The 23,509-nt window shown below is 34.9% G+C and overlaps 1 protein-coding gene across 7 annotated transcripts in view; it reads right to left on the reverse strand.

Moving 5' to 3' along the window:
• The window catches only part of OSBPL8 (oxysterol binding protein like 8), a 156,822-nt gene that overhangs the window by 62,909 nt on the left and 70,404 nt on the right, over positions 1 to 23,509 (reverse strand). For 2 of the 7 annotated variants that reach the window (XM_036099830.2, XM_036099828.2), the window contains 2 exons: positions 21,756 to 21,792; positions 12,721 to 12,849 (listed from right to left, as the gene is read on the reverse strand). In XM_036099830.2, coding sequence (XP_035955723.2) covers positions 12,721 to 12,849; positions 21,756 to 21,792 — 166 coding nt within the window. Of the gene's footprint in view, positions 1 to 12,720; positions 12,859 to 21,755; positions 21,793 to 23,509 lie in introns of all 7 variants that reach the window. The other 5 variants (XM_036099827.2, XM_036099829.2, XM_036099834.2 and 2 more) reach the window with 3 other exon arrangements.

The raw sequence follows: 23,509 nt of genomic DNA on the forward strand, positions 1-23,509 counted from the left end.
TTTCTAGTACAGAATTCTGTACACCAAACAGAATAAAGGCCAGCTTGATGGAAGAGACCCTTGGAAAATCCTCTAGTCCCCAGGGGGAATTTGTCCATCTGTGTCACAAACCCTGCCTTTATCTGGAAAATAGGAGTTTGCTAAACTTCACTGTGTCATTCTTAAATAAAACCTACATATGTTCAAAATTACAACAACCAAAATGAAAACAAAAATTTCTATGAAACTATTTATCTTCTCTCAGAAATTATGCAAATATTGGTAAATTAAGTTACTATCTTGCTATACATTTACTAACATAACAATACAGAAAACTTACATTTCCATGCCTCAAATAAGGAAAGGAAAATCGTAGCAGTTAACTCTATAGGTGAAACTATTTTACCACTCTTGCTAAGAAGGTAATCTCAACCTCTCAGACTTTGGAAACAAATGGGAGGAAATCCCAACAGAAAAGAGCTGAGAGACTAGTGCAAGTAGTACTTGACAATCCTTTAATGTTATCTTAAGTAAACACACACACACATCTTAAGTAAATATATGTATGTACACACACATATATATTTTAATTAGATACACGCACACAGAATATTTATAGAGGAAAAAGCATCTTTTAGTATTCTTTATGTTCATCTTAACTGCTTTGATAAGAAGCAACTAATAAGGCCTGGCAAGGATAAAACAGAACCCTCTCATCTTTGTAAAGATGTTTAAAACAGAGCTGAATTATTCATTCTCACTTTTCAATAAATGTTTTCAAGTATTTCAGTTTCCCCTACAGGAGCACAGGAACATTTGAAAAGCATAGATATTGTAACATTTCACAAGAGAGATTTAGAAAAATATTTCATTCTCATTTTTTTTAATTTGCCAAATATTATAATCCTTTTTTCATTATTTAATAGATACTTTCATACCTCTCTAAGAAGCAACTATCTGAACACAAGGAATTTCAAACAGAAAACAATTGTGTCTTAAAAAATAACTTCAAAAATCTAACAGTGAGGATTCAATAACTCAGAAGAAAATTAACATAACCTTTAACGTATACTATCCGTAATGAAAACAAACTATGGCTACAAACCAAAGCACAGCAATTAGGAGAAAAAAAAAATTAGAGGTAGTGCGGATAAATTCAAGTACTCTTTCAGGTAAAACAATTTTCATGAAATAGAACACATATATTCAAGACGTATTTGTTATGTGTGTGTAGTCTCATAAATGCTCAAGAATTGATCCTAGAAATATCTTACCAAGGAAGGAAGAATTGCTTCGATTCATGGAGGAAATTGGCTTCTTGGTCTCCTTTTGTCTATAAACCATTTTAATGAAGGTGCCACCTGAGATTGTACCTGTGAGGTCTAAAACTGTCACCCTGGGGAATCTGGTACAACATCTTCACACTAGCAAACTCTGCAAAGAAAATCCCCCTTTACTTTAAAGTTTTCTTTACTTTATCCCATCATGTCATGTTTAATGCTACCAGGGAATTCAAGTGAAGGGACTTGGCAGGGTTAAGAGAATTTGCTGACGGATAAGAGAAACACAATACTAAGTATATACATTTTAATTCAAGTCTAGATAAAGCAAGCATGGTCTAAATTAATTTTGATAAAACTGGTTAAGCAAGTAACTGATTAAGTAGGTAACTTTCAGTTTTAAAAGTTTTTAAATTTTAAACATTTAAAAATTAGTTTGCCTTTAAGTTTTGGCAAAGCAACATTTTATATTCTCTTATAAAGCACTACAACTGAAAGATGGTTTTGTAAAGCTAAAAGCATGCAAAATAGCTTTTTATGACCAAAGAATTACAAGATGAATTATAGTAACTCATCAAGCTTTGATAACAATCTCAAATGCCATGTAGTGAGAACAGAATATCTATCCATGAGATGAGCTTTCATTTAGTCTCCAGGCTCCCTTGGCACTGCACTTTCAAAAGTAGAGGGGAGGAAAGGCAGACAACAAGCCTAATTAATATACATGTCTTTCTTTCTTGATGAAAAGCCGAAATAAAGGTCAAAGGAGCATAAAACAAATACCATCCTATTTAAGAGACTGTAATCATACTAAAGTTAAAAGTATTTTTAAGTAAACTGGTATACTTAACTTTGAATAAGGTAAAAAATCTGACACATAAATAATTTCTGGAATAATCTGATTCATTACCATAACCTAAATATATGACAAATAAAAGACTACCTTGATGTGTGTGGACTCTAGTGAGGAACATCAGTCTCCCTACTTCCTTCAAAAAAAGAGAAGAAAACCCTAAAACAATGGAAGGAAACCACACTGCAAAAAAAACAAAAACAAAAAAAAAACTTAACTGTTTTTTAAGGGATAATGACCTACATTAAATTGGTATGAATCAATATGCATGAAGGAGACTCAGCTAGAAAACAGGAACAATCAGAACCTTTGCCATCCGGGGCGCCTGGGTGGCTCAGTTGGTTGGGCGACTGCCTTTGGCTCAGGTCATGATCCTGGAGTCCCGGGATCGGGTCCCGCATGGGGCTCCCTGCTCGGCAGGGAGTCTGCTTCTCCCTCTCCCGCTCCCGCTCCCCCGTCTTGTGCTCTCTCTCTCTCTCACTCTCTCTCTCAAATAAATAAAGAAAATCTTTAAAAAAAAAAAAAAAAAAGAATCTTTGCCATCCTAAAGCAATGGCAAAACAAACTTCTAACACAATAGCATGTATAAAACAAAAAGAAAATAGCTGGCACTGTAATTCACTCCAGTAGAGTGCAGTAAGACTTCGGGCTTTGACAGTCCTGAGATTGAAAACTGCCTCAGACATTTACAAGTTTTGTGAATTTGAACAAATTTCTTAACATCCCTAAATCCTTAGTTTTCTCACTTATAAAACTGATATAGTAACTGTGCCTGTGTCTTATGGGATTATTTCAATAGTTCAATATAGTTTTGCACATACAACTTTTAGCATATTAGCTAAACTTGATAAATGGTAGCTAGTAGCATTAGTCCAGGATATAGGATCAATATATATGCCATTTTTTCCACTCTCTTGTAGGACTCTCTCTTTAGCAAACACAGGAACAATATTGTATGTGAGGTTCATGTCATATTCATGTACAGGTTTTAGGACATGAGTATCACCTCCAAACTTGCAACTATTCATTAAAAAATGAGACTAAAGCTTCACAAGGGCAGGGACTGGCACATAAAAGGTGCTCAGTAAAGACATTTTCATTTACTCAACTTAAAAGTACCTAATATGTTCCAGGTACTATGTGTGCTAGGAATAGACGAATATTAAAAAAAAAAGAAAAAAAAAGGACAAGCTGTCATGAGGAGTTTAATGACAATGACATTTACTCTCTATACCTTTCTTCCTTTTACATTAATCCTCAATTATTTTATCATTTCAGTATTCATCTGTTGGAGAACCCTTGCCTCAGCCCCCACAACCGCTTACTTATACAATGCCTTTAAGCTGTCCACTAATTTGGACATTTCCTCCTACCCCCCTCCCACCAAAGCATTCACCAAACTCACCCATTAAACCTCCACTCCCCTGCCAGCATCCTACACCTACTCTGCCATGATTACTTTTATTGCACATACCTAGTAAAACCTAACCTTACAGATGAAAATCTCACACTGAGGCAGATTAATACCAACCTCAACTGAGGACTGAACACTACTTGGCACCCCCACTAACATGGTTCCTCTACTTTCCAGCTGTATTCCTAGTCCTGTCAATCCCTTCACCTGCACACTAGATCCCATCCCTGCTGCCTCCTCTGAGACCTACCCTATTAACTCCCCCATCTTTCTCACATGTTTTGTATTTCTCTCTACTGACTTTATCCTTTGAATGTCTGGACACGCTCAAATATCTCCTTTCTTACATCTCCTTCTTGCCCCATGTCTTTCTCTAGCTACCATACACTTTCTGCCCCTTCAAGGGCACAATTCCTGAAAGAGTCTGCTATCTGAACCGTCTCCAATTCCTTATCTTTCTTACTAAATGTTATTGCTATCAGCTTCTGCCTTCATCACTTTCCCTAAAACTGATTTCACAAAAGCAAGAAATCACATCTTGTCAATGGATAATTTTTCAGTTGTCTTAACTGGCTTGACTTCTGAGCTGTATGTAAAACTACAGGTCACTCGCCCTCCTTCATAAAACCATCTGCTTCATTCTTCTGGGCTACAACACTCCTTTACCAATTCTTTCTCCATCAGATCCTTAAATGTTGACATTTTTTTTTAGGATGGTATTCCAACTACTTTTTTCAGGCTTCAATTCTTCCCAAACTTTTTATAACTCATGACTTGAGAAATATATTTTACATCCCAGGATCCTGGGATCAAGCCCCACGTCTGGAGCAGGGAGCCTGCTTCTCCCTCTCCCTCTGCCTGTCTCTCTGCCTACTTGTGCTATCTATCAAAAAAAAATAAATAAAATCTTAAAAAAAAAAAAGAATAAAGTCCATTTCTTGATGGGCAAGTTGCAGGACACAGTAAAAAAAAAAAGAAGTCATGTAAGATGAAAGACATTACTGCCGTCATCTTTGAAAATGAAATACACCACAGTCCACCTAATTCATATTCCTTCCACATGTAAAATATACTCATCATCTCCCCCCAACCAAAATGTCATCCTATTATAGCACTGGCTGTAAGGCCAGGATCTAGTTATTTAAATCGGGTTCAAGTGCAAATGGTACTCCTTGGGTTTAGTTCCTCACATATAACTCCTCAGCTATAGCTCCTCTTAAACCAAGATCCTATCACCTCAAAAAATAACTTATTTGCCCCACTGCAGTAAGCCAGGGATAGGACTGCCAGGGATAGGACACTTGAGTTCAAAAGATGCAGAGGATAATGAGTTACACAGAAGGCACAACAGTGCCATAGCAACTGTGAAATCTGCTGGGCACATGTCATCAGCAGTTTGATTAGAACAGTCATGTTCTTTGAAAATAGTCCTTTGTGAATCTTGACTCTGCCCTCTGGGCTCCTGGCTCCATTCTCCGAGTCAGTCTTCCTCTTTCTTAAGAAATGGTCCATGTTTGCAACAGTGGAGCTTTCTCAGCTTGCTTCATGCCCACACAAGACTGGGAGTCCCCCCTCCCCCCAAAAGGCTCTACTTAATTGAAATATGTCTATCCTTTTCCATCTAAGCTGGTGGTGCTTCCATTAGCATCATTCTTGTAAAAACTTTTTGAGTTTCTTATGAATTTTATTAGAATAACCTCAATGAAACAGATGCCACAACCACAAATTTCTTTGAGATAGACTATTCACTACTTTGGGCTATGTCATGGTGCTATATGAGAGCAGACTTAAGAGCCTTAGAAGCTCTTTTGGCTAGCTGAGATATTCTAAAAGGTACACCTTTAAGACCTTTTGAAGCCCTTTGTCTAGCTGAAAGGATCCAAGAGACATTGCCTTAAATCCTTCTGAAGTTGCAACATAAAATCTTACAGAAGCACTCTTAATCTGATCCTTACTCTGAGGTCATGTTTTACTAATGGCACCCTAGGATTTGAGAAGTATTCAGATAAGCAAAGGGAAGGGAGAGGACATTCCATAATGGAGGACCAGGGTAAATAAAAGCATAGTCAAACTGGGGAACAGAGAAGAAAGCCATCTTGCTGGGTTCATGATGAGGGGAAACACAAAATGAAATTGGAAAGGTACTGTAAAATCAGACAAACTAGGAGTCCTGACTACCAGATTATGGAATCTGGAATTTATGCTCTCGACTATTTGTCCAAATGTTACTACATTAAGAGACATTTGGAGAGCTTTATAAATACACGGCCTCACCCTAGAGGAGGGAAAAAAAAAAAGGTCCTAGAGATTTCATAAGGCTGGAGCAGAAATCTGTATCTAAGCAAAGCTCCCAGGTGATTCTCAGACACAGCCAGACTCAGCAGCCACTGCTTTAAGCAACAGTCAACTGTCAACTTTTTGAGAATGGGAGCAACAGAATTGCAGGCATCTAGTGAACTTTTTGGTTACAAGCTTGAATAATCAAAAGCTGTATTTTCATTTGTAATTTTCTATTTCTCTTTATTCATATTATTTCCCTCAGAGACCTACTTCAGAGGATCTATGTACTCTCTGCCTATATACATCTACAAAAGCCCCATTCCCATAATAATCTCACCTTAACACAAGGTTGTTTTGTTAAGAAAGATGAGCCTGAGGGAAGCCTGGGTGGCTCAGTCACTTCAACATCACACTCTTGGTTTCAGCTCAGGTCATGATCTCATGAGTCATGGGACTGAGCCCTGCGTCAGGCTCCTCGTTCAGCAGGGAGTATGCTTGAAGATTCTTTCCCTCTGCCCCCACCCCACTTGCACACACGTGCACACTCTTTCTCTAAAATAAATAAATCTTTAAAAAAAGAAAAAGAAAGGGCGCCTGGGTGGCTCAGTTGGTTAAGCGACTGCCTTCGGCTCAGGTCATGATCCTGGAGTCCCTGGATCGAGTCCCGCATCGGGCTCCCTGCTCGGCGGGGAGTCTGCTTCTCCCTCTGACCCTCCCCCCTCTCATGCTCTCTCTCTCATTCTCTCTCTCTCAAATAAATAAATAAAATCTTAAAAAAAAAAAAAAAGAAAAAAGAAAAAAGAAAAAGAAAGAAAGATGAGCCTAGCATACTGGAGGGCAAGGTCCTAATAGAATTAGGAGGGTGTGGTACATAGGTATGAAATAATAAAGACCTGGCTTCAGATATAATAGTAAGAATGAAAAGAGAGATCAGAGCTTTAATGCTGTAACACTTTTAGAAGAGATCACAGAAAATGTTCTCTTGCAACCTTAGGGTACGCAAAGATTTCTTCAGTAGAGATGGGGGGAAAAAAGCTTGAATCATAGGGTAAAAAATGATAAACTGGGCTTCATCAAAACTAAAAAACATCTACTCTTTGAAAGAAATCATTTGTACAATGAAAAGGTATGCCAAAACTTAAAGCAAATACAATAAACACAGCTAGCAAAGCATGATACTGAAATACACAAAGAACTCTTAAAATTCAATAATAAGATAAACACACCGGTTGTTTAAATAAAGGTAAAAACTCTGAACTTACACTTCAAATATACCAGTGGCCAATGAGTATGTGAAAAGATAAACATCATTAGTTATAAGAGAAATGCAAATTAAAACCACAATGTGATACCACTACATGCTCACTAGAATGGCTAAATAAAAAAGGTTGAGAATACAGAGCAGCTGAAATGCTCATATGCTGCTAACAGAAATATAAAATGGTACAACTACTTTGGAACTAGTTTGGCCAATTTCTTATAAAGTAAAATATATACTCACCACCTGACTCTGTAATTGCACTGTTATATATAACTCAAAAACAAAAACGAAAAAGAAAACTCAAAATCTCCACAGAAAGCATTCTACATATTAGGGAGTTCTATCAAAAGACACAGGAGCCAAAGTTAAAAGTTTAGAAAATTTGAGCGTCAAAAAACTTAATGACTAATTCACTGAAACTAAAAAACAAACAAACAAAACCAAGTTCTGGAATCATATCTAGGTTCAAATTCAAACTCTATCATATATTATTTGTGTGAACTGGGGCAAGGAAATTACCCTTACCAATTGCTCAATTTCCTCACTTGTGAAACAGGGAGAATGATTTATACACCATAAGGTTACTGCAAGAATTCCAGGAACTAATGCGTGTAAAAAGCCCTTAGAGAAATAAAGAGCATTAAATGTTAGTCATTATTACTGTCAATAAGTTTTTGGAACTCTCCTTCCATTCAGAAGCTGATAATACTAAGCAAGAGTATTTGAGACGTGGCAGACAATTCAAAGAGGTTCACAGGACATTTGTTAATCTCCTACAGCAGTTTATGCCCATCATCATCAAGCGTTAATGGATATAGGGGCACCTGAGTGGCTCAGCCTGCTGAGCGTCTGACTCTTGGTTTCAGCTCCTGTCATGTCTCAGGGTTGTGGGATGGAGCCCTGTGTAGGGCTCCTCGCTCAGCAGGGAGTCTGCTTGAGATTCTCTCTCTCCCTCTCTCTCTGCCCTTACCCCCTACTCATGGACACACACTCTTTCTCGCTCTCTCTAAAATAAGTAAATCTTTTTTTTAAAAAAAAGTTAATTGATATATCTTATTTTAAACAAATTTGACACCTGGAAACTATGTTATAGCATTTCAGTAGTTAAACCAGAGGGAGATATCTTGCATTACACAAAGCCAACAGGTTGACTTTAATAAATAAGAACATTCAGTATGTAATTCACTCCACAAATATTAATTTACCTGTAACTAATGCAGGAACACTTAGGTGCAAATCAAGATATAACTGACATGGCAGCTGCTTTAAATGCAAAAATTAGAGGTTTACACGGGCCATCCATGCTAAAAAAAATTTCTAAATGAGCCTCTGTAAGATGCTGAAGTACAGCAACAACTGAAATATCAGCTTTTAACCCAAACAGAATCATTTAAAATAATATTAATAATAAATGTTATTTATTAATCAGCTGTCATGAATGGTTATTATTTACCAAGCTATGTTCTAGGCTTTTTATATGTACTAACATTTTAAGCCTTATAAAAATCTTATGTGCTAGGTACTATTATTATCTTCATTTTACCAATGATTGAAATACAAAGAATATATTAAAATGTACGAGTTCTTTATCATATTACAAAAATTTTAAAGGCCAAAAAAATTTATGTGTCACCACTGGAAACAGACTTTACATCATCTCTTTAATCTAAATATGGGTTCTCAGACAGAAACAACCGTTTATCCTGCCTTTCCTATAGGAACTATATTTTAATGTTTACCAAGTAACTCTACAATTAAGATCTCTTCTTTACAGAAAAATTTTAGTAACAAATGTAAAAAGAATGACAGAATTAGAAAATCACCATTTTTCAACCTCTAATATTTTAACTGATTAAATAGTCATCAAAGGGTGCTTACATCCTTAAGAAAAAAGTTGATGGGGGAAAAGACTATTTAGCAGGTGCCAACTGGATCTATTTTACTTTCAGGTCGGAAGGGGAAAAAGGATGCAACTTTAGAGGATAGGGCTGTCACCACCTGAACCTACTGATCAATCTTAAGTCACTAACAGTGGGACAATCAAACATTAAGTGAATTCTCATGTGATGCAGATACATTTCCCCCCTCCACAGTACACATCTCCTACAAAATAATCTCGCCATAAATGTTCAATCTGAATGCAATCAATGTTGCATTTAACTTCCAGTTTACAGAATATATAGAAGATAGAAAAACAAATTAAATAATCCTGCAAGAAGGTGATCCAATGTAAAAGGTAAAACATTCCATAGGAACACTGATCCAGTTTTACAAAAAAAGCCAAAAGTAACAAGAGAAAATAAAAGTAAACAAGGAGACTCTTTGGGATTAAAGGAAATATAATGACAATAAAAACAAAATACAATCTATGAACCTTTCTTGGATCAGCCTACTGTAATACGCCTACTGTAAAGAGATGTGGGAACAATTGTGGAAATTTGAATATGGACTAGGTATTAGCTTATGTTAAGTAATTATCACTAATTCTGTTAGAGGCCTTAATGGTTATGTAAGAAAATGTTTTTAACTGCATTAATATTTTGGGATACAATATAATGAGGTCTGTAACTTATTCTAAATATTCCAGCCTCACCCTCAAATAAATGAAACAAATATGAGAAAAAGTTAATGATTTCCTAAATCTACCTAATGAGTATGTTAGTGTTCACTGTACTATTCTCTCAAATTCCGTTTGTCTGAAAATGTTCATGATAAATATAAATGAGGGTAGTTTTAATTATTAGTAACTAACCTTTTTCTTCATTAAGTCCCAAGTTAAAGAATTCCTCTAAATATTCTAGTACACGGACACATGAATTAGATGAATCTATTACAGTCAAAATTGTGGTGCACAGAACGGAAAAACCACATAAACTACATCCATCCAGAATTTTATCTTAATGAAGGTTATTTATACCAGTGTGTACCATATATCCACTTTTAAGCTTCAAAAAGCATTTTGGCAACAAAAATGCTAACTTCCAAAATATATTCAACAACTATACAATAAATGTTAACATAGTAATTATTTTTGTTTTTATATAAAGTTTTTCCAGTTCCAACAATGGTAAATAAAAATTTTCCAACAAACACTTGACTAGAAAAAATTTTCCACTGAAATAAACTAGAAAATGATCATGCAACTTACTATTTACCAATTAATATTCATTAAAAAGAAGTAACTAAATCCTACTTTCAAAGAATAATTCATAAAGTCACAACATCATTGGGGCACCTGTGTGGCTCAGTCAGTTAAGCAGCTGCCTTCAGCTCAGGTCATGAACGCAGGGTCCTGGGATGGAGCCCTGCATCGGGCTCCCTGCTCAGGGGGAGTCTGCTTCTCCCTCCCCCCTATGCCTCTCCCCCAGCTTGTGTATGAGCTCTCTTTCTCTAATAAATAAAATCTTTAAAAAATAATATTATAGGGCGCCTGGGTGGCTCAGTTGGTTAAGCAACTGCCTTCGGCTCAGGTCATGATCCTGGAGTCCCGGGATCGAGTCCCGCATCGGGCTCCCTGCTCAGCGGGGAGTCTGCTTCTCCTTCTCACCCTCCTCCCTCTCATGCTCTCTGTCTCTCATTCTCTCTCTCTCAAATAAATAAATAAAATCTTAAAAAAAAAAAAAAAAAAAATAATATTATAAAATCACAACACCAAAACCTGACTAATTATACAGAGATATTGTGATGGTTAAGACTCCAAATTAAATTTTTAAAAGTATTTGATAACTTTGCCGAGTGCAGCCTGCTTGGGACTCTCTTCACCCTCTCTCTCCTTCACCCTCTACTCCTCCCCACCACTCGCTCACACTCGCTTAAATAAAATCTTTTTTAAAAAATTCCAATGGCATTTTTCACAGAAATAGAACAAAAAAATTCTAAAATTTGTATGGAACCACAAAAGACCCTGAATAATCAAAATATCCTGAAAAAGAAGAACAAAGCTGAAGGCATCACATTCCCTGGTTTCAAACTATAACACAGAGCTATGGTAATCAAAACAGTATGGTATTGGCATAAAAACAGTGCATATTAGCTTTCAAACACCAAATTTAAATGCTCAGTTTTAAAAGCAGAAGTCTTTCCACCATAGCCATTGTAGTACCACAAGACTTCAAAGCATCTGATTAAATAAACTTTACTAAAAAGCAGAATTCAATACACAAAATTTATCAATTATGAATTAGGAAGTGAGATCCATAATCCCCGGGAGTCCCCAAGACTCTTTTAGAGAGTCTGCAAGGTCAAAACTAGTTCCATAATACATTTTCATTGTGTTGACATTTGCACTGATGGTACAAAAGCAATGTTGGGTAAAACTGCTGACACCTTAGCACAAATCAAGGCACAGGCACCAAACTAGTAGTCACTGATTTCTTCACTGCCATGCACTTAAAGTAAAAGGCCAGTTTCACTTATAGATGTTCTTGATGAAACAGTAAAAATTATTAATCTTAAACCCTGAGTACACATGGTTTTAATATTCTGTATGACAAGAGAAGTATGCATAAAGCACATCTTTGTATTGTATTTTAAAATGTGTCAACACTTAATAGATCTGCATAATTCAGTAAGCAACTACTTCCCAAATGATTAATGCATGATGTTAAAAAATCATGCATGAGTAAAGAGCTATTCAAAGTTCAAGATAGAGCAATGGACTTTAACTTAAGAGAGTATGAAAAGATTATTGATATGTTTCAGATTCCATTTTGCAACCAATATTTAAGAAACTACCACTTGTCAAATTTTGGTGTAGTATCAAAGAATACTATCTGTAACTATGTATAAAGCTATTAATGTAATCCTCCGTTTTCTGACTACATATATGTCTGAGGCCAGATTTTATTCTTATACTTCAATCAAACCATCACATCCTAACAGATGAACTGCAGAAGCAGATATGAACATGTAGGTGTCTTTTCTTAAGCTAGATATTACAGAGATTCACAAAAATTGTATGACAGTAGTTCTCAACCAAAGACAATTTGGGACATTTGGCAAAGTCTAGAGCTATTGCTGGTTGTATACAACTGGAGAAAGTGCTATTATCATCTAGTGGGTAGAGGCCAAAGATGCTGCTAAATATACCCACAATGCACATGACGGCCCCCCACAACAAAGAATTATCCAGCCCCAAATGTCAAAAGTGCCAAATCTGAGCGACCATGAGGGAAAAGAATACCACTCTTCTCAATTTTTTTTTTTTGAGGAAAAGGTAAGGAAGAACATAGTTGTTTTTTAATAAAAATGTTATTCATATTAACCTGTAATGGGTTTATTATTATAATTTTAAATGAATCATAAACATTTTTAAAATGTCTTCATTCTAATTTATAATAACTATCAATAGGTTAATCCATGTAAGAGTTCTTTGAGGTCTTCAATAATTTTTAACATAGTAAACGAGTCTTGAGACCACAAAGTTTGAGAATCTCTCAATTAGAAGAAAAGTATAAGTAACCAAGTACACTAGAGAATATAAGAGGAATTAAAAGGACTCTAAAGGAAAATAAACTCATTTCAAGAGTATAATGGATGACCAAAACAAATTAAAAAAACACTATAAAACCAAATAGTTACAAATAGTTATGGTAGACCTAAAATGTCATTCTCCCCTTAAAACAACAACAAAATTAAAAGCACAATTTCTTACCCTGACTATGAGGACTTGCTGGACTAAAAGATGGCTGGTACAAATCTTTGGTTGGTGTTGGATAAGCTTCTTTCCCTTGGCGCTGACTCATCTTTCCTGGTGTCAGAAGTTGAGATTCGTCACTGTTTGCTACCACAGCTCAAGGAAAGAAGGCAAAAAGAATTAGTACTTATGTTACAGATTTACAAAATGGCATGGTTAATAACATGGAATAGAACAAAGACTGAAATAGCCTCAATGGTTACGTTCATTTTACCAACTCCATACTTTAATTTGCATAATTGCTTTGTTTTCTTTTAATTGTAGTTTTCCATCAATCCAAGAGAAACTGATAGGCATGCATGAGTCAAATTACACAAAATACAGACATTATAAAAATGAAAACACACAGTCGACTGATAATGAAAGGTAATCCAAGGTTACTATGCATTTTTCAATGTTCTATTAACTCTTTATATTTGCCAATAAAGCAATAAACAAGAGACAAATTCATTTCATAAAAGAAATACAAATGGTCAATAAACATATGAAGATAGTCAACCTTCATTAGTGATCAGAAAAAATACAAATTAGTAGCAGCATAAAATATTTACATTCACTAGAATTTATACTCTAATTTCTAATTTGCATGAAACGTAGGTACGATTTCTAGAGATGATTTTAGAGATAGGAAAACTTGAGACCGTCTTGCCTAAGACTAAGTAATAGAGGTAAGAGGTCTAACTTAGGAGCATTTGGTTCCAAAGTCTAATCTCTTAAAAGCTTGCTGCCCCAATAATCAATTTAAATAGTGTTTAAAGTTGTTATTCACCTATTTGACGAAGCTACTAATAAAGATGAGCAATTTCCAGTTGCAGAGAGGATAGAAGAGAGAAACACACTCAATGAAGAAATAGGGCAAATTGTGACCAAATCCACAGTGCCCCAGGATCTCCATCTCCTTTCATTTTGTTTCTGTGCTTTCTGCCTATAAAAACTTTAGCTTTATCTTTAGGGAGAATGATTCTGTCCTCACTACAGATTTAATTTTTAACTTAACCAGAATTTCACATTCACATTTTTATCACATCTTTTAAATCAATTGCTTTAAATTCAAATTGTTTCCCATTGTGCTAAAGTTTAAGAATTCTATTTTAGCTCTATAAATTTCAATGTACAAATTCAAAAAAACTTTCACTTAATACCCAAGATATAAAAAATTTATGTTCCCATCAAGTCCATAAAAAAAGAATCTACAGACTCCTGAATTTATATCCCTCCCTGAACTAAACTCACATGTCCAATTACCTGCCTTATAATAACCTCTATTACTTAATAGGCATCTCAAATTTATCCAGAGCATAATTCTTGATTCTGCTTATTCTGCAAACCTGCCTCTCCTGCATCTCAGTTAGTGGAATTACTACTCTCCTCCCCCACTTTCCCAAGCCAAAAACCTTAGATATATTCTTCTATTTTTCCTTTCTTTCATGCTTCACATCCAATTCATCTGTGAGATCTTTGTAGTCTACCTTCAAAATTCATCCAGAATCCTTTTACTTCTCCCCACTTCCACAACTACCACCCTGTTCTAAGCCAACCACTGCTTTTCCATTGGATCATAGCAACAGATTTTTACCTAGTCTCCAGACTTACTGTCTTGCTCCTTGCTTGTGTAGAATTCATTCTCTACATAGAAGCCTGAACAATCTTTGTAAATCATGAATCAGATTTGCACCATGCAGAAATATCCTCAACGGCTTTCCATTATACTTGCAATAAATTCCATGGCATAAGAACTCAAAAGTGGCTGGCCCCCCACTTACCTTTCCAACCTCATTCTCTACTATTCTCCTCTGTAGTCACTTGGCTCTAGCTATAATAGCCTTCTTGGTATTCCTCAAAACATGCCATTTTGCCCCAGTCTCTGGGCCTTTAAATCTCTGGTTCCCTCTACCTAGAAAACTCCTATCCCAGACGGTCACACCATTGACCCCCTCATTTGTTGTGTGTGTTCAAATGTCATCTCTTCAGAAAAGCTCTTCATGGTACATGTGATAAGTTCTTAATTTTAATATAATTTATAAATTTTTTTGGGTTACTGTGCACCCTGTCACAATTATAATCTATCACTTTATCAAACATGATTTTCATTGTAGCTCTTATCACTGAAATTATCACTTATCACCGTCTGAAATCATTTGTTTATTGTCTGCCTTCTCCACTAGACCATAAGTTCCATAAGAGAAGGGAGTTTTGTCTGCCTTATATTTCCATAAATCCTCAAGTCCTGGTATGGTTCTGGCATAGAGAAGGTATAAATAAATTCTACTGTATTAAGATTTTAATCAAAAAGTACCATTAAAAGTTAAAAAGAAAAACAGGATACGTGCAACATATACAATTAACAAAGGGTTGGTATCCAGAATATGTTAAAAAATAATAATAACCCTATTAATCAATTGGAAAAAGACCAACAATTCAATAGGAAAATTTAGAGATCTATCAAAAAGATTAAATACCTAGGAATACATTTAACCAAGGAGATTAAAGACCTGTACACTGAAAACTATAAGACAGTGATAAAAGAAACTGAAGAAGACACAAATGGAAAGACATTCCATGCTCATGGATTGGAATAATTAATATTGTTAAAATGCCCATACTACCTAAAGCAACCTGCAGATTCAATGCAACCCCTATCAAAATTCCAATGGCAGGGTGCCTGGGTGGCTCAGTCGGTTAAGTGTCCAACTCTTGGTTTCAGCTCAGGTCATGAGATTGAGCCCCACATCGGGCTCCACGCTGAGCTTGGGATTCTTTCCCCACTCCCTGTCCCTCTCCTCCTCCCCTAGCTTATGCATGCACTCTCTCTCTAAAATAAATAAATAAAATCTTTAAAAAAAAAAGTTTTTTAATTCCAACGGCATTTTTCACAGAAATAGAACAAAAAATTCTAAAATTTGTATGGAGCCACAAAAGACCCTGAATAATCAAAATAATCTTGAAACAGAAGAACAAAGCTGAAGGCATCATGCTCCCTGGTTTCAAACTATAAAACAGAACTAAGCAAAACAATAATCAAAATAATCAAAACAGTATGATACTGGCATAAAAAAAAAGACACAATAGAACAGAATAGAATAGAATAGCCCAAAAATATACCTATGCATATATGGTCAAATTAATTCATGAAAGGAGCCAAGAATACACAATGGAGAAAGGGCAGTCTCTTCAATAAGTGATACTGGGGAAACTGGACAGCCACATGCAAAAGAATGAAACTGGACCACTATCATACATCATATTCAAAAATTAACTCAAAATGGATCAAAGACTTGAATATAAGACCTGAAGCCCTAAAACTCCCTAAAAGAAAACACAGGCAGTAAGCTCCTTGACATCAGAACTGGTGATGGTTTTTTGGATCTGACACCAAAAGCAGAGGCAACAAAAGCAAAAATAAACAATAGGACTCCCTCAAACTAAAAAGCTTCTGCAGCGCAAAGGAAGCCATCAACAAAACGAAAAGGCAAGTTACTGAATGGGAGAAAGTACTCAAGTCATATATCTGATAAGGGGTTAATGTCCAAAATGCATCAAGAGCTTATACAACTCATCAGCAAAAGACAAAAAATTTGACTTAAAAATGGGCAGAATGTCTGAACAAACACTCCTCCAAAGGAAACAATGGCCAACAGGTACATGAATAGATGCTAAACATCACTAATCATCAGGAAAATGCAAATCAAAACCTCAATGAGCGATTATCTTCTCACAACTATCAGAATGGCTATTCTCAAAAAAAAAGGAAATAACAAGTGTTGGCAAGGATATGGAGAAACCTGACTGCCTATGCACAGTTGGTGGGAATGTAAATTGTTGTAGCCACTATGGAAAACAGCATGAAAGGTCCTCAAGAAGTTAATAACAAAAACTACCATATAATCTAGCAATTCAACTTCTGTATATTTTTCTGAAGAAAATGAAAACAAAATTCAAAAAGATATATGCACCCCTATGTTCACCATAGCATGGTATTATTTACCATAATCAAGACATGGAAATAATCTAAGTGCCCACTGACAAATGAATGGACTACTACTCAGCCATAAAGAAGAATGAAATTTTGCCATTTATAACATGGACGGACCTTGAGGGAACTATGCTAAGTAAAATAAGTCTGACAGAGAAAGACAAATATGGTATGATCCAAGTTCAAAAACCAAGTTCATAGATACAGAGAAAAGACACAGGCAGGGGGGTAACAAGTGGGCAAAAAGGAAATCAAAGGGTATAAACTTTCAGTTATAGAATAAATAAGTCATGTGAATGAAATGTACAGCATGATGATTATAGTTAATACTAATACTGCATATTTGAAAGCTGCTAAGAGAATAAATCTTAAAAGTTCTCAGGCACCTGGGTGGCTCAGTCAGTTAAGCGTCTGCCTTTGGCTCAGGTCATGATCCCAGGGTCCTGGATCAAGCCCCGCATCGGGCTCCCTGCTCGGCAGGAAGCCTGCTTCTCCCTCTCCCACTCCCCCTGCTTGTGTTCGTGCTCTCGCTCTCTCTCTCTCTGTCAAATAAATAAAATCCTTAAAAAAAAAAAAATCTTAAAAGTTCTCATTAGGAAAAAAAATCTGTTAACTATGCATGCTGATGGATGTTAACTAGACTTACTGTGGTGACCATTTGCAAAATATACAAATACTGAATCATCACTAATATAAATTTGTCAATTGTATCTCCATACAAAAAAAATTTTAATTAAAGAAAAAGTAAGATGGTAGTTATAGAATCATATTCTCCTTAGAAGTTACAGCTGGTATGTTAATTAATATAAATTAATTAATAAATTAATCAGTACTGAATGAAAAAACTCTAATAATATATACAAACTAATATAAATTTGTCAATTGTATCTCCATACAAAAAAAATTTTAATTAAAGAAAAAGAAAAATGAGGGAGGGGTGGACCTGAACAGTGAGTTCATGAAAGAAGAAATTAAACGGCCAATAAATATACAAAAAGATGTTCATCCTCTTTAGTAACCAGAGAAAGACAAACTAAGATCACAATGAAATAAATATTTTAAACTTAGTAAAACTGACAAAAATTAATAAGCCTGATAACACCAAATGCTGAGAAGGATGGGAATCAATGAGACATTTTAAGCACTGTTGCTGGAGAATAAACTGATATAAGCACTTTGGAGAACAATATAGAACTACCTTATAAAACTGAGTTTCAGCATACTCTATGGGTCCAACAATTCCACTTTTAGCTTTATACCTAGAAATAGTATTCTTATATGCATTTACCAAGAGACAACAAGAATGTTCATAAGAGCAAAAATCAAAACAACTTAGTCATCAACTGAAAATAAAATGGATTAATAGACTGCAGTATATGCATATAATGGAATAGCATACAGCAGTGAAAAAGAATGATCTGTATCTATACCCCCAAACATGGTTGTATCTTGAAAATATTAACACAAAAAACAAGTTCTAGAATATGACATAAAGCATACCACTCATAAAATTAACCAACAAAACTTAGTGACACATATGGAATTTAAAAATATCAAAAAATACATTTTTTAAAAAAGCAAATGATAAAAAATAAAAACTAGTCATCACTTCTTGGGGGCAGGCAAACAGGGATAGAGGAGAGAAGAAGCACATAGTTGAACATGAGGGATTTTAAAGATTCAAGTTCTTGAGTGGTAGGTTCAACACATATTCACTGGATGATTATGCTTTATAATTTATATATACTATATATCTTCTTTTGTAGTATCATACATAATTTATATATGCTACATATATTCTTCTGTGGTATCAGACATCAGTACATTTTAGGCTAATTTAAAATACATTATGAGAAGAACAACTAATAGAATTAAAGTATGCTTCAGTATTCCATAAGTAAGATATAGGTATGTATATCTTGAATAACTTCACTATATAAAGAAGGAAATAGTCTAAGAAGTGCAAATTTGTTGTATCCATCTCCTTCTAACTCCTTACTAGTAGAGGTATTACTATTTATGATTTTGATTATAGAAATAGCAATATACAGAGTATACTGAATATTTAGAAAAAATTTAGGATTTTTTTCCTCTTATTCTCTTATCCCATTTGCAAACATTAACAACTATACAGACAATAGGATTTGCAAAATATAAAAATCATTTTGATGTCCTACATCATTTGTATAATCTTAAGACTGTTTGAATGTAAGCTCCAGAAGGGCATTCACTTTGTTTTTATCTGTACCCCTTAGCCTAAAACTGACAATAAATACTTGCTAAATGCAACTGATATTTGACAAATGAATCACTGCATGATTCCAGAATACTTTGTGACACAACTGCCTCACCTACTAAAGATAGCATAACAGTGCCCTCTTATGGTTCTACTTTATAGTGGAAATAAAGTAACCTACTTTGCTATTCATATTGCATTATTAACCTTAAGTATAGTAGAAACTAACCACACTGGAATAATTAATAGTAACATAATTAACATACCAGCTGTAACTTCTAAGGAGAATATGATTCTATAACTACCATCTTACTTTATTAAGTCAACTCATCAATATAAAATCTGAAGAATTTTCCAAACTTCATAGTCTGGAGTTTGCCCTTAATCTAAGGAAGCTAAGATAAAGTTAAATAAGTCATAAATAATCTCTATGTAAATCATAAGACTCCCCTTACAGATGGTGTACCTTTTCTCAAATACTTAAAGAATCGAAGTATGTTTGTATATATTATTAGAGTTTTTTCATTCAGTACTGATCCTAATATTAATGAAATTACTTTTCACTCAAAGATATGTGATCTCCAGTAAATAATTATATAGCTTTAGCCTTTTAATAGTTGACAGAGTAGAATATAAATTCATCTCTAATATATATTGTATATTCTTATTTGTGTATGCAGAAAATATGTAACCACAATAAATCTCTTCTATTCCAAGTAGAAATTAAAGACCTCCATTCATTTATAAAATCCAATTCCTAAAACAGAACCACTGTAACTTGTATTAAAAATTCTATTCTATTTTTCAGTTCAGCACTGCCAATCAGTTCACTTGAGCCAACATCTAAAAAATGAAGTAACTAAAGTAACTGGAAAATCCACTGAAGATATCTGCCAGGTATCACAAGTAAGGCTGCCAAGAAAACATAAAAATGTTTTGATATCTGTATACTTTTTCAACTTTTAAAATTTCTGCTATTCTAATAATGCTAGGTATAATATATTTAAAATATTATGAATTATTGCAACTAAGAATTTTAAAAAGGATTTTTTTTTTTTAAAGATTTTATTTTTACTTTTAAGTAATATCTATACTCGGTATGCTGGGGTGGCTCAGTCAGTTAAGCGTCTGCCTTCGGCTCAGGTCATGATCCCAGGGCGCTGGGACTGAGTCCCGTATCGGACTCCTTGCTCAGTGAGGAGCCTGCTTCACCCTCTGCCTGCCACTACCCCTGCTTGTGCTCTCTTTGAAATAAATAAAATCTTAAAAAATAATAAAATTTTTTTAAAAAAGTAATCTCTACACCCAACATGGGGCTCGAACTTATAACCACAAAATCAAGAGTTACATGCTCTATGGACTGAGCCAGCTAGGCCTAGCCCCTTTAAAAAGGAATTTTATTTTATTTTATTTTTTAAAGATTTTATTTATTTATTTGACAGAGACACAGTGAGAGAGGGAACATAAGCAAGGGGAGTGGGAGAGGGAGAAGCAGGCTTCCCACTGAGCAGGGAACCTGATGTGGGGCTCCATCCCAGGACCCTGGGAGCCGAAGGCAGACGCTTAACGACTGAGCCACCCAGGCACCCCTAAAATGGAATTTTAGCATATTACTTTAAATTGTCTCTTTTTAGAAAAAAATTACATACATACTATAATCAGTATTAGAGACAAATAGCAACCAATCCATACCAATGAATTTTACAACTAGAAAAATGCTTGCCATTATCTTGCTCAGCCCCTTCTTTAGCCAATGAAAAAAAAAAAAAAAGAGCCCCAGAGCAGTAAACTGACTTGCAGTGGTCAAATAACTGTTTAGGAATAAACACTAAAACTTTCTAAATCAATAAAATTTCTACATTTCCCTTCAATAAAGTTTAAATCTTTATCTGATTTATGACACAGTAATATTTTAATTATTTGGTTAGATCTGAATTTAGCAAACTGATGGTTTCATTATGATGTTTTAAAACCAGGAAAGAATACACTGGGCTAGTAACTAATTCTAACTCCTTGATCCTTTAAGTCCTTAGCTTCAGGCTCTTTATCTACAAAGTTAATGCTTTATTAGATGATATCTGAGGCTCCTTTCACCTCAGTAATTCTATGATTTTTCAGTACAAAAGTTGCCTCTGTTACAATGCTCTGAAATTATCTATTAATGGGTAAAACTTCCCTGCTAGACTATCATGATCCTTAAGGGCAGGGCACATGTTTTACTCATCATATCCGCCCCAAAGCCAGCACAGTGTCTGGCCAAAAAAACTTTTTTTCAGACATAAATTTAATGGGTACATCTTCTAAATCCCTAAGATGAAACATGTTTCACTTATGAAATCCCCAAAGTACAAATAAATGTGTTTCATAACCAAATTATCTATTATGTAAAGATTATGAAAAAACAAAACAATATTTCTCATTTTCACATGGTAGTGAATTTCTTGTACCATGTCCAGTCTCAAAGAAGTCTGCTCTATGCTTTATGAAGATTGTAGAAAGGAATACTATGAAGAAGAGGTCCTGAATTATGAATTAGATAACTAGCTAAATAAATAATCCATCTTTAGACAATCAAGAAGTAAATATACAAACACTATCAATCTCAGATGGGCACTGAGAGCAGATGGTCACTGAATGACCATTTATATTCTTTGCTTAGAATTTCAGTGCCTAGAAAGAAAAGTAGATGACTTAATAATCAAAAGAGAAATACCGTATGCCTTTCATAAGTACACAGCAAAATATTATGTCTCCAAATATGCCATTCAAACTTTGGCTACTTACTTGATGGCCCAAGGACATCTTTGCTATCACCAAGAAGCTTTAAATGCAGGGTAATTGAGCAGCAAACAAATACAATCCAAACCAGGAAGAAGCAAAATGCATCAGGATTGAAGCAGCAGTGAAACAAAAGGACAAGGAAAATAAGCATTAGTTTATAAGTAGAAAGCACATGCACATCAATCCTAATAATCACAATTCACATGGAATTTCCTTTGCCACACATAAAAAGATCTTGGTTTAAGTATTATCAAATATTTGTTTAAATTTTGGAAAACAAAGATGGAAAGACAAAAATGAAATCAACTAAGTATTTTGTTTTGAAAATTATTCAAATCAAAAGTTATTTTCAATTTTAACTCAAGGTATGGGTTAGGAGTGGTAAAATTATTTAGAAATGTAAGGGACAGCCCAAAGTTGTTCATTCTTTAAATTTAAATGGTTTAAAAATCTATAACACCCATGCACTACTAAATATTAGTTCTGCATGCCATGAAAGCACTTAACACTACATAGAAATTCAGTCTGTTTCTTCTATAAAAAGAAAGGAACATTTACTGAGTGCTTATTATATGCCAAGCATTGTGCAAAGAGCTTTTACAAAGACATCAACAAAGTAGAACAAATTTTTTCTCAAATGGCAAAAAAAAAGAGGAATATTAATATTGATTAGAAATGATAAACTGATCAATTTTATTGTCAGACAAATTTTCTTAGGACCCACTAAATATGAAGTGTTGGCACGTGGAGCTACTGGTCACTTGGAAGTACGAAGACCCAATTCTGAAATGAGTAACTCGCAATCAACTAAAAGAAACGGTAAAAGACTACTGACCTTTTGTCTGGTAACTATTTTAACATACAACATTATGCTAAATATTGCCTACTTATATTATGCTAAATGTTGCCTACAGACAAGTGTTTTGGTCTCCCTTGGTAGAAACAGAGTCCTTAGCTTTCCTTCATTCCAAATACCAAGTACAGTAACATCAAAACCAAAGTTACAGCAAAAATAAAAAATTCCCACTGATTACATTACTGCTTGCTTTTTATTTAAAGGGAATGAAGGAATCTTAATTACCTGTTACTAAAAAGAAAGGTAGCAGTTGTTTGTTTTGCCTCCTTCGGAAAAATCTTGGTCCTGTTGCTTCCCTAATGCTCAAAATTGTGTTTTAATTCCTTTAAAGGTATTTGCTCTAGTCATTTTTCTGTAGTTGCCCATTCTATAAACTGATTTCAGCTTCACAGATAAACTAAAAAAATACAGCTGTAATGACAATGAACTAATTGTGCTCAAGTCCTTATTACTGATGGCCATGTTACCACAACTAGCAAACAGGTGGGAAAAGATTGAAGTATTTGTGGTAGGAGACCTCTACAAAAGGCTCCAGTGATCCCCATGTCTTTGTGTATAATCCCCTCTCTTTGAGAGTATTCTGGACTCACTGAATCACTTCTAATAAATAGAATATGGCAGAAGTGAACAGATATCACTTCCAAGATTACACAGTAAAAAGACTATGATCTCCATCTTATTTATAGTCTCTTGCTCTCCCTAGGGAAAGCCAACTGCAGAGTCATGAGGCAGCCTTGTAGGTAGGCCCACGAGCTGAAGGAATGATGTCTGTCAAGAACTACTACTTGAGTTTGTAAATAAATCTCCTGCCTTGGCCCTCTTTGCCCTCCCATCCACCCAGTCAAGCTTTCAGATGAGACTGCAGCACACACCCTCCCCAGTAGCTTGACTGCAACCATTT

The sequence above is a fragment of the Halichoerus grypus genome, chromosome 6 (assembly GCF_964656455.1).
Source record: "Halichoerus grypus chromosome 6, mHalGry1.hap1.1, whole genome shotgun sequence".
NCBI classification, from domain to species: Eukaryota; Metazoa; Chordata; class Mammalia; order Carnivora; family Phocidae; genus Halichoerus; species Halichoerus grypus.